At 41.3% G+C, this 14897-nt stretch overlaps 1 protein-coding gene across 4 annotated transcripts in view; it reads right to left on the bottom strand.

The window, feature by feature from the left end:
* The window catches only part of SRPX (sushi repeat containing protein, X-linked), a 43942-nt gene that overhangs the window by 17827 nt on the left and 11218 nt on the right, over positions 1–14897 (bottom strand). Inside the window, exons 1-2 of one of the 4 annotated variants that reach the window (XM_021407876.1) lie at positions 8976–11371; positions 686–745 (exon numbers count right to left, since the gene is read on the bottom strand). The exons of 1 other annotated variant lie outside the window; for it this stretch is intronic. In XM_021407876.1, coding sequence (XP_021263551.1) covers positions 686–745; positions 8976–9081 — 166 coding nt within the window. In that variant the 5' untranslated portion in view covers positions 9082–11371. Of the gene's footprint in view, positions 1–685; positions 773–8975; positions 11372–14897 lie in introns of those variants that run through there. 2 more of the 4 variants (XM_021407885.1, XM_021407892.1) reach the window with 2 other exon arrangements.

The raw sequence follows: 14897 nt of genomic DNA, 5'->3' as shown, positions 1-14897 counted from the left end.
GGCTATTGAGACAGACTTTAAGAAATTGACATAGTAAATGGAAGATTTACTGGTACTAGCAAAAAGCTTCTCAGCCTTGCTAAACAGCAAAATCTTCTACAATATGGAAGAAAATCTGAATTAGCTTTATAAACATGCATGTCCATCTGCTCTTTCCTCCAGCTACGTTATTCATTTTTGAATGGAAATGTTCTTTTGTTAAACACACTTCACTTAACATTTCAGAGAGCATGTTAACTTAAAATGAGAACAATTTTATGGAAAAAAAGTCATGAAAATCAAGTTCTCTTGCATGTACTTCTATACATTACCATCAATAGGCCTAAGCTTTAAGTCAGCTTATCATTGATGGTTTTGTTATGATGTATGAAGAAGAAAGAAGAGAAGCTCCTCACAGATTTTCATGATCTTGCAAACTTGATCTTCCAAGAGCCAAGGCAGTGCAAGAGTTACTTACTCAGGTGCATAAAAGAGTGGTGACTGAGACTCAGTCTAACTTCCATTGTTAAAAAAAAAGAAGGTAAAAAATAAATCTTGATCTCAAATCCATGGGGGCTTGTGGGGAAAGCAGTAACAACATGGAGCTGGATCTGCAAAATTTTATAATCCATGAAAAGAAAAAGAAGGAAGCTTTCTTCTCTCAGCAACCAGCTGATCCTTATTATCACATAAGCAAAACATTCACCTTTATATCTACTGCGTGCATATGCATCTTCGTCATCTTCAAGGGGTGAAATTCCAGATCCTACAATAGAAAAATAAGGAGAAAAAACTGCAGCAAGAAAGGAAATATAAATTAATAAAAGAAAGCTTTGCTAAAAGACATGCAAGATTAGAATGCAATAGTTTATGCAACGGCACCAGCATGGGCTTCTCTGAAGCTTAGATTCATAGCAGAACCAATTTATAGTGAATTTAGAAGGGGTGAATTGATTTGATAATCAAGTGAAATAAAAATCTCTCTCACCACTCCTAGAGCAATGCTGTGCAATGCCTCGTTGCACAATTCCAGTCACAGCTCCTCTGCTATGGAAAGCTCAGCTTCCATGATCTTTTGAGCAGCGGAGGAACAAGTGATGGGACACTCCAAAGAATTCACTATAAAGTGTTTCCATAGTGTAAATGGCTGTTATACAGCCATAAGGCCAATCAGCAGAAGTAAAATGTGTGTAACACAAGAACAAGCTTCTTTTAAAATCTCTGTGATTTTCATACCGAAACCAGAGCACACAAGTTACACTCATTCCAAGAACACAGTTTGGTATCAAGCAGTCTTCTGTGGTTGTTCAAAATACAATGTACTTTTAAAGATGCAACAGCTATAAACCTATTGTGAAGGTAGAAACTGCTTTATAAAAAAAAAAAATCAACCCATTAAGAGCACAACTATTCAAACAATTCATCAGTAAAGCAAGGTGGTTGACGATAACGCCTTCAAAATATTCTTGAGCACGCCATTAGTTAAAATCGGAAGCATAAAGTCTGGTCTGAGTTCCAGGTTAGTATCCTCCACGGATGGCTCATACAGCTTTTCTCTCTGAGGAATCTTTCTTAAAATCTGGCACACAACTGGCATATGCCATGACGGCTCAGCACTCTGCTCCAGAAGCTTCTCAGAAGAGCTGTCTCAGATTAGAACTATGGAGACATTTCATCATCCTTCACAAAGGCCCAAAAAGCATGGTTTGTACAAGCTGCTGCTTAAAGTTAGGCTTAATAAAACAACATAAGCTCCTCAGTAAGCTACTGATTTCATGTGCAAAGCACACCATTTTCTGCTGAAATCAATCCCAACAAGCATTAATGACTTGGATGATTTAATGTAAGGATAAAAGAGTGACAGAAAGAATGTTTGTGTCAGCCACGCTACTATGGGCATCTGCCAAAAGACTTGTCAATGGTTTATGGGCTGCTTTGGCCCGGTTCCGTGACTAATGGGGCAGGGGGACCCATGGACCCACGCCCCAGGAAAGGGTAAAAGGGAAAAGGGGAAAGGGCAGGAAGATGGGCCTAAAAACAAAAACAGGGGCAATGATCTGAGGAGGAAAGCTGATTTACTAAATATAATATTGGAATGCAAGATAACACAATATAATACAATATAATTAGAATTGAGGCTAATAAATCAAATAAAATGAGAGTGTCCAAAAACCAAAGGCCTTACTCTAATGCTGAAGGCGAGACAGCTAGGGAGCACACACACTGCAGAGATGAGCAGAAAGGGAAAATGAGGGTGTCTTGTGACATGCGAACAGTTTTATCTTTCCCTCTGAACAGAAACGAAAAGTAAACAGTCCTCTGGAATACGTAGTTCTTCTTCTCTTCTGAGACAGGTATACCCGGAACTATCGACAAACCACGGAACTGGAGCATTAACTCTTTAACTCCCAGTGCTCTACATGATGTTATGATGTGGAATACCGGTAACAAAAATCATAAAACCATGACAAGACTCCATACCCAAACTGCCCAGAAACGACTGAAACTTTACTTCCTACCCAACCGACCTCTGGAAAATATATTTTGTTACTTCAAGATTTTTTGTATAACCAATGCATCATTCCTGCATCACAACTTTTTTCAGCTTGCTTCCCTCCGTACATGTTTTCATGTACGTTACATGTGCCATTGGCTCTAAATTCCCAGCTTAAGCCACCAGAAAGAAGGCAGTGCACCTTCTCCTCTGCTCCACCAGCCAGGGAGAGGCAATCCCTCTCCTCCTTGTACAACAGCGCACAGCAACCAGCAGGCTAAGTAAATGAGCTTAAATCCATGGCAAACCTACGTACCCTGATCCACTTGCCTGCCATTTTGTTCAAAACCCCAGAGAGAAACTCAGCCCAGTATCTGCAGCTGTTCCATGGGAGAAACTTGCATGCATAGGGTCCTCCTGCAAAAGGGCACTTCCCTGCACAGTATCACTTGCAGCACTGCTCGTGAGAGTTTGGGCTCTGCATTGCCCATGACCCATCTTGCCTTACTGCTAGAACATCAGGAACGAGCGCCCAGCACTCACAACACATTCATGGTGTTCAGCAGCACCTTCTGGGAGCTGCAGGGAAGAGAAGGACACGTGCACCCCGTTTCAGACCTAAGCCTTGCACCAATATGGCAGCTATGCGAACCATTTAGAATCCTGCATGGGAAAGAATACAGTCATGCATTCAATACAATCAGCAAGAACTACATTTCTTCTCATTCAAAGCTGATTGTTATCACTGGGCACTCTTGTACCAATTTTCAAAGGCTTTGAGTTCAGTTCTTATGAAGCTAATTTCTAGCTCCCCCCTGTAATCTGGAGTTTTACACAGCACAAACCTCCTACCACTTGGGAAATGTTTCTCTGGATTCTTTATTTTTGTTGCTGCTATTGAATTTTTGATGCCATCTTAAAAACTTCTCAACATAAATTTCATTGCACTTGAAATATGAGCATATAATATTAAAGACCAAGCTGGGATCCCCGAGGGCTTCATGAAAACCTTGATATGTAAAATGAAAACCCCTCTAAGCATCAATTATTCTGTCAGAAATTGGGACACTCTTAGCTAATTACTTTGCTTGAGAGTTAAAAATGAAAACAGTGAGGTAACGTGTTCTACAGTTGTTCAAATTTTGCTGTGCAGTGACTTGAGCACTTAAATTTCAGTGCGAGTTAGGGCTATGTGAGCTCTTTCTTAATTACCGTCCCACAGACAAAAAATAATTAAATGTTTTTGAAAGTCCTCCAGTAAAAAAATCGGTCTTATAAAGGTGTTCACTGCTCTAAAATAAGGCCCTGTCCTTCAAGATTTGCTGTGATGCACTGTGGACGAAAACAAATAAAATGAACTCACCCAGAAAGGTATTATTTAACAACTTCTACATCCTAATCATTTTATAGTTAGAAAGTAGTTGAGCTTCTCTTCTAACAGGCAATGTTTCATCACTACTAATAATCTTAACAGGCCTGGCTCGTGGGAACTGCTGAAGAGTTTCCCTTGCTTTCCATTCAGTGGGTCTCACTCCCATTTTTTTCATGATGTCTTCTCACATTGCCCAGCAGAGTGGGGCTGTGCCATGAAGAACCAGCCTCAAGCACCAGGCTGTCCCTTACCAGCCAGGCTGGCTCTAGGCAGATGCATCTACACCACCATACACTTACACAGCAGTGGTGCTGGATGCTCTCCAACCTTCCTGTGGCCTTCTCCATATACATGCTCTCTGTCCCCCACCCATGTTGCTCTGACAGAGGCATCCTTACCTGGCTAGGTGTGTAAATACAGCAGCACAACAGCAAAGCTGGCCCACATCAGCAGGTAGCCCCTGCCTTGGCAGCTTAATTCCCCGTTGCTGCTACCCCAGGAGTGACAGTATAAAAACTGGTTCTTCCCAAGGATGACAAGCAACAAGCTACTTGCTACCCTGCATCATGGGATATGTTATAGCAGAATCCTACAGAAACTGGCTGTGGATTTTGTTCTGGCAGACTACAAGAAAAACCTCAAAAATAACATTTTAACACATATCTGCTATGAAATTAACCTGTGGAACTTGATGATCCTTTTTTTTTTTTTTAATAAGGAAAAGAGATTTCTTAGTTCACAAAATAATCACTACATGTTTGCAAACAGAGGTCAGACAAGAAAGCTTTCTCTTTTCTTACATTTCACTAGGGCTGAGTGTTTTTATGCAACTGCAGGCAAGCTAACAGAAAAGTCCTAGTACTGTCCATCACTGACCACCCAGCAGTCTGTGCTGGATTAAAAAAAATCCATGGATATCCCCAAAACAGGGCAGGGGGAGCGGTAACAGTATGTGTTTGAGCGTGCTGACAGACGTAAAAATCCTTGCACAAGTAGAACTCATTAAAAGAAATCTGATTCTTCTCCAAACATTTACATTTAGTGTTCAAACTGGCAAGCTAATGAGACGCTCAGCCATGCAACAGTTACTCATTTGCTCTGAGCTTTCATCTGAAAGGTTCAAGAGCAATTCTGCCTGTGTGAATTTTGTGCTTGGTGAATTTCCTACAAGAGTGCTGATGTCTGCCTAAGAGACTTCACCAATTCCCATCCAACAAAACATTTAAGCATCTCCTGAAGTGGTCTCCCCATCCTTAAGGAGGCCACTTGTTTGACCCTAAATTCACTCAAAACTGCTTGCAAACATTCATGTTTCATGTCGAGCATCTGATGATGTACTCTGCTCTTACAGTACCAGAGTCTACACCCAGTGAAGGCTGCTTTCTCATGATGACTATTTCCACACACACACAGGCCAACATTTGCTCTCTTGGCTTTGGTCCTCTGAAAAAGAAAGGCAGAGAAATGGAGGTATACAGCTGCATTCATGAATTACCACATATTCCAACGTCAGGTCCACATTTGCAAACAATATAAGATATATTAATTAAACACACAAGAGACAAACGTGCACTGAGGAAAATATGTGCTATATTTCTTGGATCTGATCATCCGTCTCTTTCCCTATTAATAAGTCTGCAAAAGCTTTTGAGATCAAAGACTGACAGCCAAGAGCTGCAATCAGTTTGCAGGGTTTAGTTAGCCAAAGAAGGATGACAAATGCTATTAGACAGCAGAGGAAGTTTTAAGAGGACTTCTGCTGTCCCTCCCTCAGTTTTACTCAAGAACTCATTTCCTTAAGTATATTACTCCTTTGTGCAAGCTCTTAGCAGATAGAAAGAACTATTCCAGAAAACAAGATCCCAAATTCCATCATGTTTGTTAGGCGCACCACTTCAGTCCATGGCAGGCAAACCTCTCCAATGGGTAGGAAACTTCCACAAAAACATCTTTCAGTTTCTATACAGTAATAACTTGAAGTAGGAAAGCAAACTTCTCATTCTGCCCTATCACTTCAACGCTCGCCAGAACTGGAAAAGCTATCAAGAATCGCTTAGCCATCTTGATTCTACAACAAGTAAACAAAAACTTGGCACTTTCTCCAACCTGAAGACAGGTATTTTCTCACTGGATCATTTAATTCAAAGTTAGGCTGGATAGGGCTTTGAGCAACCTGAAGGAGACGTCCCTGCCTACAGCAGGGAGGTTGGAACTAGATGACCTTAAAGGCCCTTTTCAACCCAAACCATTCTATGATTCTAATTCCAACAAGCACTATCTCAGAATGGCTTAGGTTGGAAGGGACCTTAAAGATCACCTAGCTCCAACCTCCCTGCCACAGGCTGGGACATGTTCTGCTAGACCAGGTTGCCCAAAGCCTCGTAAGCAAGGCAAAAACTTAGAATAATGAAAATGCACAAAAAGAGAAATCAACACCATTCAGGTTTCTTTAAATAAACAGAAAAAAACAAAGTACCAACAATAATAACCAGAACATTAAAGCCTACAGCTCTGTACAAATATTAGTTGAGTTATTCAGCACAAGACCTACACCAAGGTCACTGGGATTTATCCACATGGACAAAGGGAACAAGGATTTGTGCTCCCACTGTTTGATGTCACTGCTTACATGAGTAACTCCATGTGGGCGGACTTTGGGATGCACACAAGAACGTTCACCCATGAGGGTCTGCTGGCAGAGTCAGGGCACAAGAACAATCTCAAGGCAGACATTGCATACACAGGTGCGTACATGAGCAGCATTTAATGTGCTATTGTGTTATAAATCCTGTATAATTGACAAAAGGAAAGAATGTGGGCTGCAAGAGGCAGATCAGCCACGCAAAGTTGTTTTTCCCATGACTAAAAGGCAAATTTCTTAAGTCTTGACTTGGATCAATTGAAAATACACTACAGACTGTAACAGTATTATTCATGAAACAACCACAAACTTTTTTTTTTTCTTTTAAACCGTTTATTGCCCTAAGTCATACAAGTTCAGGCACTGAAGAGGCTACTACACTTACACTGTGATAAGGGCTTCATTCAGAACAGATGTATATCCTCCTCTCCTGTTTAGTACTAGGCAAATTGAAACTTACAGTCCTGCCCATTAGTAACAGCTCAGATGTTTTCAAGAAATACTGTTTTGTCACTTTCCACCATGGAGTTTCTAAAGCCTTTTTTTTCCCCTCCCTTTATCACAATCTTTTGCTTAGAGTTTACAAAGATTACCTAAAAATCACAACATATGTGATAAAAACCAGTAGTTGAAGTCAATGTGCCAGTTGTAGCTTTACATTATACTCAACCTTGAAGTCTTAAATATAGTACCTCTTCACTTAAACATGTAGTTCAGAAAAGATCAGTGCTTTCCAAATTTTGGAACACTGCTGAGAAATGTAAAACAAAAACAACCCTAAAAATACAGTGCTAAGGCCAATTTCCAGAATCAGTTGTATGAAAAGAAAAAAAACAACAAGAAAAAATGAGGGGGAAACAAGTCAGTTGTAATACCGATAGTTGTTACGTTGCACACAGAGAAACAAAGCTAGATAAATGAGCCTAAATAGCCTCTTCGCTAGTGTGCAGACATGAGCAATGCTTGATACTGGGAGGAAAGAAAAGACTTAATCCACATGTTCTCTATTCTTCTTCAAAACAGAGGACAGTGGTTGGGAATTCCTTCATGACCTTCACATATGAGAGCTTTACTTTGTGTGTAAAAACACTTGTACTCATTTTATGCCAGTAGTAAAAATGGAAAGCTGGGTTCTTAATCTCACCCTTTACTGGCTGAATGTAACGTCCCAGTTCTGCAAGGCTCATGTGTAAATGTTATCAGCCTCAGCGGCATTTCAATATTTGTTTAAAAGCTGACTGCACACTCAAGTGTGCTGTAGCATCTGATCTGTAAGGCGTAAAAAAAAAAAACAACAAACCAACACAATAAATGTGAACTTTGTTACAGAAATCAAAGCAGAATACATAGCAGCAGAAGTGCCAGCTGATTCAATAGATACTGACCTGCACTGAACCTTCCTACATGTGGGTTGATACAGAAATGCAATTCTATCAAGACTGCTCCTTTTAAGCAGTCTTCAAGATCCCCTGCAACTCAAGAGACAACACTTGCCTCTTCTTTCCTCAGAGGATGTTCCCACTGGCCACATCACTTTCCATTCTCCTGCCTGACTCGGTCAGTAGTCCTAAATGTCTTTGCAATGCAAGCGAAAGCACAGAAACCCAGCAATCCTGCATTCAGCAAGAGCTGTGATTAACTGAGAAGTAGAGGATACCAAGAGAACCTCAGAATATTCCTGAAACCAAATGCAGCTCAATTATCCAGACCAAGTTAACACGTTTTCCAGTAATTTCACATGTTTTAGCCTGGATGATTAACTTCCAGAGGTGTCTAGCAACTTCCCTGCCTGTACTTAAGGAAATACACACATGGATAGCTCAGACCTGAGCTTCCCACAAGCTATTGTTACGCTTCTGTTTCTTGCAGGTGTAAGCTCTTCAAGGCACAGAAAGCAATTCCATATCAAGAAGATACCCTCGGGGCTATATATCTCTGTATTGATTAAGATCCAAACACCATGTTTTAAAGCATAGGTTTCAACTTGCTTCAACAGACATGCCTCCTATAGGATTCCATCAAAGTACAGCTCCTTCAAAAAAACTACAGCCCAATTGAAATGCAGAACAGAAAGCTTCATAACTAGCAAGTTCAAAAGAGGTCAGTGATGTCTGAAGTCTGTGAGCCAGCAGTAGCTTGTGCCTTGTGAAATAAAGCCACCCAGTTACTCAGAAATCATGAATCCGATTAGGAAAATGCAGACACAGGTTCTCTTCCCAGAAGACAATCTCTTTCCCTTTCCTTGCCATCTGTGACCTAATGTGACTATGAAAAAACTCTGCAGCTGACATCAAGCACTACAGGTGTTTCAGAACAGATGAATTTCACATGTTAAGAAAACTACTACGGCTGTATGTAGTCAGCTAACAAAACAACTTGTTTCACATGTGGGCAAATGCTGCATGACACATAAAACAATACTACTGGCATAAGGTCCCATTTATTTCCATGAAATCACATACTCAGAATAAGGCAAGCTATGTCCATACCTTTTACTCTCACAGAAGTCACTGGTGTGATGGAAAGAGCATGAACGCAGAAGTTAGTGCTTAACCAAGAAACGCTCTGCAAAATAACATTTAACTTCGCTCCCATTTACGTACATATGTCGATATCTTAGATACAGCAAATCCAAAGCAGAACACTTTCCACCACTGGTTTGCGTTATTTCTCTCTTCCCTGCAGGCTGGCAATAGAAGTGGAAGTTGTTCAGGTGGCTCCGAGCCAACCCAGGCAGAAGGCCGTTAACGCAGCAGTCAAGGAAAAGCTGGCAGACTTCAGGAGAGGCTACAAACTCCCTTGCCAACACATGTGTGCAGCCCAGGGAATACAGTACAGTCAGAGGCTGCTCCCTGGTGTCTCGCTTCACTACAAATGTATAACCACAGGTTTAGTGTCAGGATGAGGAAGGCATACTGCTTATAGCATGCGTCACATCGTGCTTAAAATAGACTTGTAAAATATATATACATATAGCTGTTTTTCAACCAAAAGTCATTTAAGAACTAGATAAAATGGCTTCTGCTATTGAAATAAAGTGATGATTTCTGTTAAGAAAAAAAAGTCTAAACAGGCTAAAAAAGACATACTTCAGAGCTGACACTGGTATGTCTGCAACAGAAGTATCACTCATCTTATGTTGCACTTGGTTTCCTTCCCACATGGACCACATTCCCTTGATTGTTGAGCAGCGCATCCCACAAGGTACCACAATGATTCATCAAGCACATGGGCCGTAGGGGTCAAGCTGGGGGCTTGGCTCACAGGGAAAACTCAGAATGTTATGTACATGAACATCATGAAATACTGATTTTCAGACTGGACAGTCAGGTTTTGTTTTGTCTGTTTAATCTGGCAATGAATCCAAAAACACGGAAATAACAAGGTGCAGAGAATGAGGAAGAAGTCAGTTTCTGTGATTTTTTTTTTTAATAAGCTGTCAAGAGAAGGCCCAAGAGCATATGCCCTTTCCTTTAAAAAGGCTCAATCTGATGGCAATCTTGCTAAAAAGCTAAAACCCAGCAAAACAAAAGAAAAACCCAAAAGAGACAGATGAACAAAACAAGTCCTTGAATATTTAGAATGGCAACATATTATGCCAGCAGGAAGCCAAAAGGGAGAGAATGGAGAAAAATATTCCCTTTGTTCAGGCTGTGAGAACTTCAAGTTCCATTGTTGCTTAAGGAACTCATCAATAAATAATACTAAAAAAATAAAGATAGCATCTCTCTGCGTGATCAGGAATGGTCACAATACCACAAAATGCTACCAAAGAGAGGAAAAAATGCATCATGAACACTGAAACATAAATCAGCTCAGCTGAACAGAATGTACATTCTTTAACCTATATACTCAAGAAGAGTGAACACCCTACATTACAGCTACTAAAACAGAGCTAACGTATATTATTATGCAATATGAAGCTATTTGTCATTCTGAGCACACAGAGAGTCTAAGCTTAAGTCTAAGAGCATAAGTATAACAGGAAGGAAAAGAATTCATTATTTACAGCAGTTATGGAGTTGTGCATGGAAAATATAGACAGCTCTTGAAACAGAAGAATTCACACTGACAAAATAGAAGAGGCTCTACAAAGTCTGTCCATATGTTTTTTGTGGTCTGGACATGGACAGCCACAAGTACTGCTCGTTTCTTTGTTGCTCTCATACTTGCCTACAGTTCAACTCAGATTCTGCCCCATCCCGTCAAACATCAACTCACCTTCACCATTTACAGCTTTGCTGCTGCTCAAACAGACTGCAATAACCTAATTTAAGCACAAAGTTCCTGGCAATTAAGAAAATTCCAGTTGTTTTATATCCCTGCAGCATGCCTTCACCTATCCTGCTTTCTACACTGGCTTGTCATAGCAATTCTACTCTTTACACCTGTGGCCCCGTTTTCCACTGAGGTTCCATAGCCTGAACTGCAGACTTCCCATCTGCACCCTGCTAGCAAACCCTCCTCTTCCATCAGGACTTCGGAGACTGGTACTGCCTACAGACAAGCTTGACCAGTGGCACTCTCTTTTCTAAGGCCTCTTCCTGACTGATCTTATTTACAAACTCACAATCACAGCTATCTATACATTTAGAGATTTGAAATCATGAGAACAGGCAGAGGCCTTATTAGCTTTTGTCTTACTGAAACAAAGCTATGTAGGTGTGTTGTCAGTATCGTTCATCTGTACGCATCTGATCTCACTTAAGTTTTCCAAGAGCTGGGCTGGCTGGAGCCCCCCAGGACACTGGATGGACTGTGTACTCAGGTCAACAGCCACCCTCAGACAACAGCTGCTTGACATGAGCCAGCAGTGTGTGCTTACATCCCAGAAGGTCAACTGTATCCTGGGCTGCAGCAAAAGAAGGGCAGCCAGCAGGGTGAGGGAGGGAGATTGTTTCTCTCTGCTCTGCTCTCACCTGCAGTACTGCATCCCAGTCTGAGGCCCCCAGCATAAGAAAGACCTAGAGCTGTTGGAGCAGATCCAGAGGAGGCCACGAAGATGATCAGAGGGCTGGAGCACTTCTTCTATGAAGAAAGGCTGAGGAATTTGGAGTTGTTCAGCCTGGAGACCTCACTACTGCCTTCCAGTACTTCAGGGAAGCTTATGAACAGGAGGGAGACTGAATTCTTACATGCTCTGATAATTATAGGATGAGGGGGAATGGTTTTTAACTAAAAGAGGGGACATTAGATATTAGGAAGAAATTCTTTACCCGGAGGGCTGCGGGACCCTGGCACAGCTGCCCAGAGATGCTGTGGTGCCCCATCCCTGGAGGCGCTCAAGGCCAGGCTGGGTGGGGCCCTGAGCAGCCTGAGTTGGTGGGGGCAGCCCTGCCCATAGTAGCAGGGTGTAACTACATATAGACTTTAAGGTCCTTTCCAAATGAGCCATTCTATGATTTTATGACTAGTCTGCCTCTAAGCTACCTGAAAGGGCAAAGAACTATGGCAGTTTTGGATGAAAACCTGATGGCAGGGAACTTCTCAACACGATATGAGGTCCTGAGGACCAGCACCTTTGTGGTGTGAAACTGTGTAGCACAAAAGAATTCCAGAGTTCATGCTATCTTCTATGCTGAGCAGAAGTAACTGGAAGGCCTTGCAGAGAGATCTTAATAAATTAGAGGGCTGGGCAATCACCAACCATATGCATTTTAACAAGGGCAAATGCCAGATTCTGCACATGGAATGAAGCAACCTCCACATGGGATTGGGGGATGAGAGGCTGGAGAACAGCCCTGTGTAAAGGGATCTATGTGGGGGTCCTGGCTGATGGAAAGGTGGATCTGAGTCGGAAACGTGCCCTGGCAGCCAAAAGGGCAAACAGTACCTGGGGGGTGCAGCAGGGCCAGCACTGCCAACTGGAGATGGGAGGGATTGTCCTAAGCTGCTCTGTGCTGTGTGGTTGAACAATGAGTGCAGGTTGGAGTGCCACGATACAGGACAGATATAAAACTATGAGTGAGCATCCAAAAGAGGGCTACAAAGATGGGGAAGGGTCTAAAGGATAAGATGAATGAGGAGCGGCTGAGGTCCCTCAGTTTGTTCAGCCCAGAGCAGAGGAGCTGAGAGGAGGCCTCACAGCAGCTGCAGCCCCTCACAGGGAACGGAGGGGCAGCGCTGAGCTCTGCTCTCTGGGGACGGCGACAAGGCCCGAGAGAACGGCATGGAGCTGGGCCAGGGGAGGGGCAGCTGGGGTTAGGGAAAGGGTCTGCACCAGAGGGCGGTGGGCATGGGACAGGCTGCCCAGGGCAGCAGGCATGGCCTCCAGTGCTGGAGTTCAACGAGGGTCCCTTTCAACTCGGGATATTCTATGAAATATGAATTTATAACAAATAAAGCCTGCATTACTCATAAAGCTCTACAGAAACAAAATACTTGACAGACTTCTTCCCTGGGTGAAGCACAAGAGGACAGAATACATTACAGGCAGGTGCACCACTAGGTAGACTAGAAGGCTGCAAGCTAGAAAGGCAAATGTGGACTTTGAAGAGGCAAAAAAGTACTACCACGTATATATGTATATATAGATTGTTAACTTTTAAGATCTAGAGGAATAATATCTGTGAGCATATTTCAATAAGCACTTTTTTCCTTCTATTAAAATATTCTATGGTATAGAATGGACTTTGGGGTAACTTTACAAAGGAAGAGACTGAGAACTAAGTCTGATCTATTCTGAACTGGTGATAGATGGAAGAAATTTTATTTACTTTTGATGCAGACAGTGGAAACCAGCACAACTCAGTATCTAACCTTTAATAGTACAGCACCAGGTACACTGCTTTCTTCTCTTCTATCTACAATTCACATAAATAACATGTCAATGTTATTTGGAAGCTCTGCCATTTTACAAATATTTTTCAGATCTTACATGGAGACTAAAAGAAAGGTTCTCTAAAAAACAAACAAACAAACAAAAATCTCAATTTTAACTATCAGACAGTAATCCTGATTCTTGAAAGCTAGCATCAGGAGCTATCTTTATTCCAAAGAAACTCTCTAACAAGATCCCAGAAAACAATAGGAGGAGAGTGGAAAAATGTGAAGTTACTGACTGAAGTTCCTGTCTGTGATCTCATCTCACTCCTTTATATCTGGAGTCCTACTGCGTCTGAAGCAACACAGAGCTACTGTATATTCTGTACTGGCACTGAGCTCCCTTGAAGACTTCCCCTGCACAATTTTTCCTTACCTTCTCTGCTTAAGTCACCACTTCAGAAAAACACATATATAATACATACACATGTAACTTTTTTGTAATATATGTAATGATCCAACATTTATATATATTTTATATATATATATATATATATATATAACTGGTTCAAGAAGGACTTTCTAGCTTTAATTTGTTATCTTGCATTGTCTCACTACTTCTTATGCATAAATGCAACTATAGTACAGAATTCTATCATGGTGTACTTTAAGTTCCAATCCTGTGTGAGCAAATGACTTTTCAGCGAAATATGAAGCATAAACACTGGTTTACAAAGCCCATGTTCTAGAAAGTGTGCTATCTAGTCCATAGCACCTGCAAACAGACAAAAGCATCAAGCGTGCTTGGTATTAATACTCCAGGACCCCTTGGAAGGGAAAGAGACTTCCAAGGACTCCAGGATTTCTCGTTCTTTGCTACTGCTTAGCAAAGGTAGCAAGAAAGCAAAAACACAGGCATTGCACTAGGGAGGAAGAGCTGAAGAAATTACTCACGGCCATGTGTGGCAGTGAGCAGGTCAAAAACTAAGCAAAGAAGATGGAAAAACAGATGGAACTCGAAAAGAAAAAGAAAACCAACAAAAAAACCCACCAGGTACAGAGGAACTTAAAATTTAATAGCAAACTAATCAGTGGAGGACAAAAAGAAATAACTGCTGTCAAAAATCAGGAGGTAGGAATTCAATTTCTCCCTGAAGACTAGTATTAAAAATTGCTTCAAAGCAAACAATATTTGTCATGGAGTTCACAGCCAAAAGCACAGAAGTTGTATAAACCAACTGATGAGAACTGGCTTGCTCATTTTGTTTAAATTAATGAATGTTAATTATGTCCTAAGGGAGACTCAGAAGAGTTTGCTACAGCCAGAATATATAATCCACGTCTTAAAGGAACATTTGAGATGCTCCCACCAAACCTTAACTCATTTTTCTTTAATATTCCTTTCAGTGCGAATTCCCAATTGAAAGGATATTCTCCATGTTCTCACATTTCTAATGAGAAGACAAACAAGTTTCAGAAAGAAAGTGGTTGCCACAGCCATTTGTGAGGATATGGATGAGGAAATCTCAGTTTCACTAATGATTCATACACATCACAGAAATCACAAGAGTATTACAAGAAATACCGATATTGTATTGATGGCTTTGGTTACAGCAGAATTTGATCACTTGGTGATTTTTTTTAAATGA

The sequence above is a fragment of the Numida meleagris genome, chromosome 1 (assembly GCF_002078875.1).
Source record: "Numida meleagris isolate 19003 breed g44 Domestic line chromosome 1, NumMel1.0, whole genome shotgun sequence".
In the NCBI taxonomy this organism is placed as follows: Eukaryota; Metazoa; Chordata; class Aves; order Galliformes; family Numididae; genus Numida; species Numida meleagris.
The sequence above is the reverse complement of the archived record's forward strand: the minus strand, read 5'-3'. Positions and strand labels throughout refer to the sequence as shown.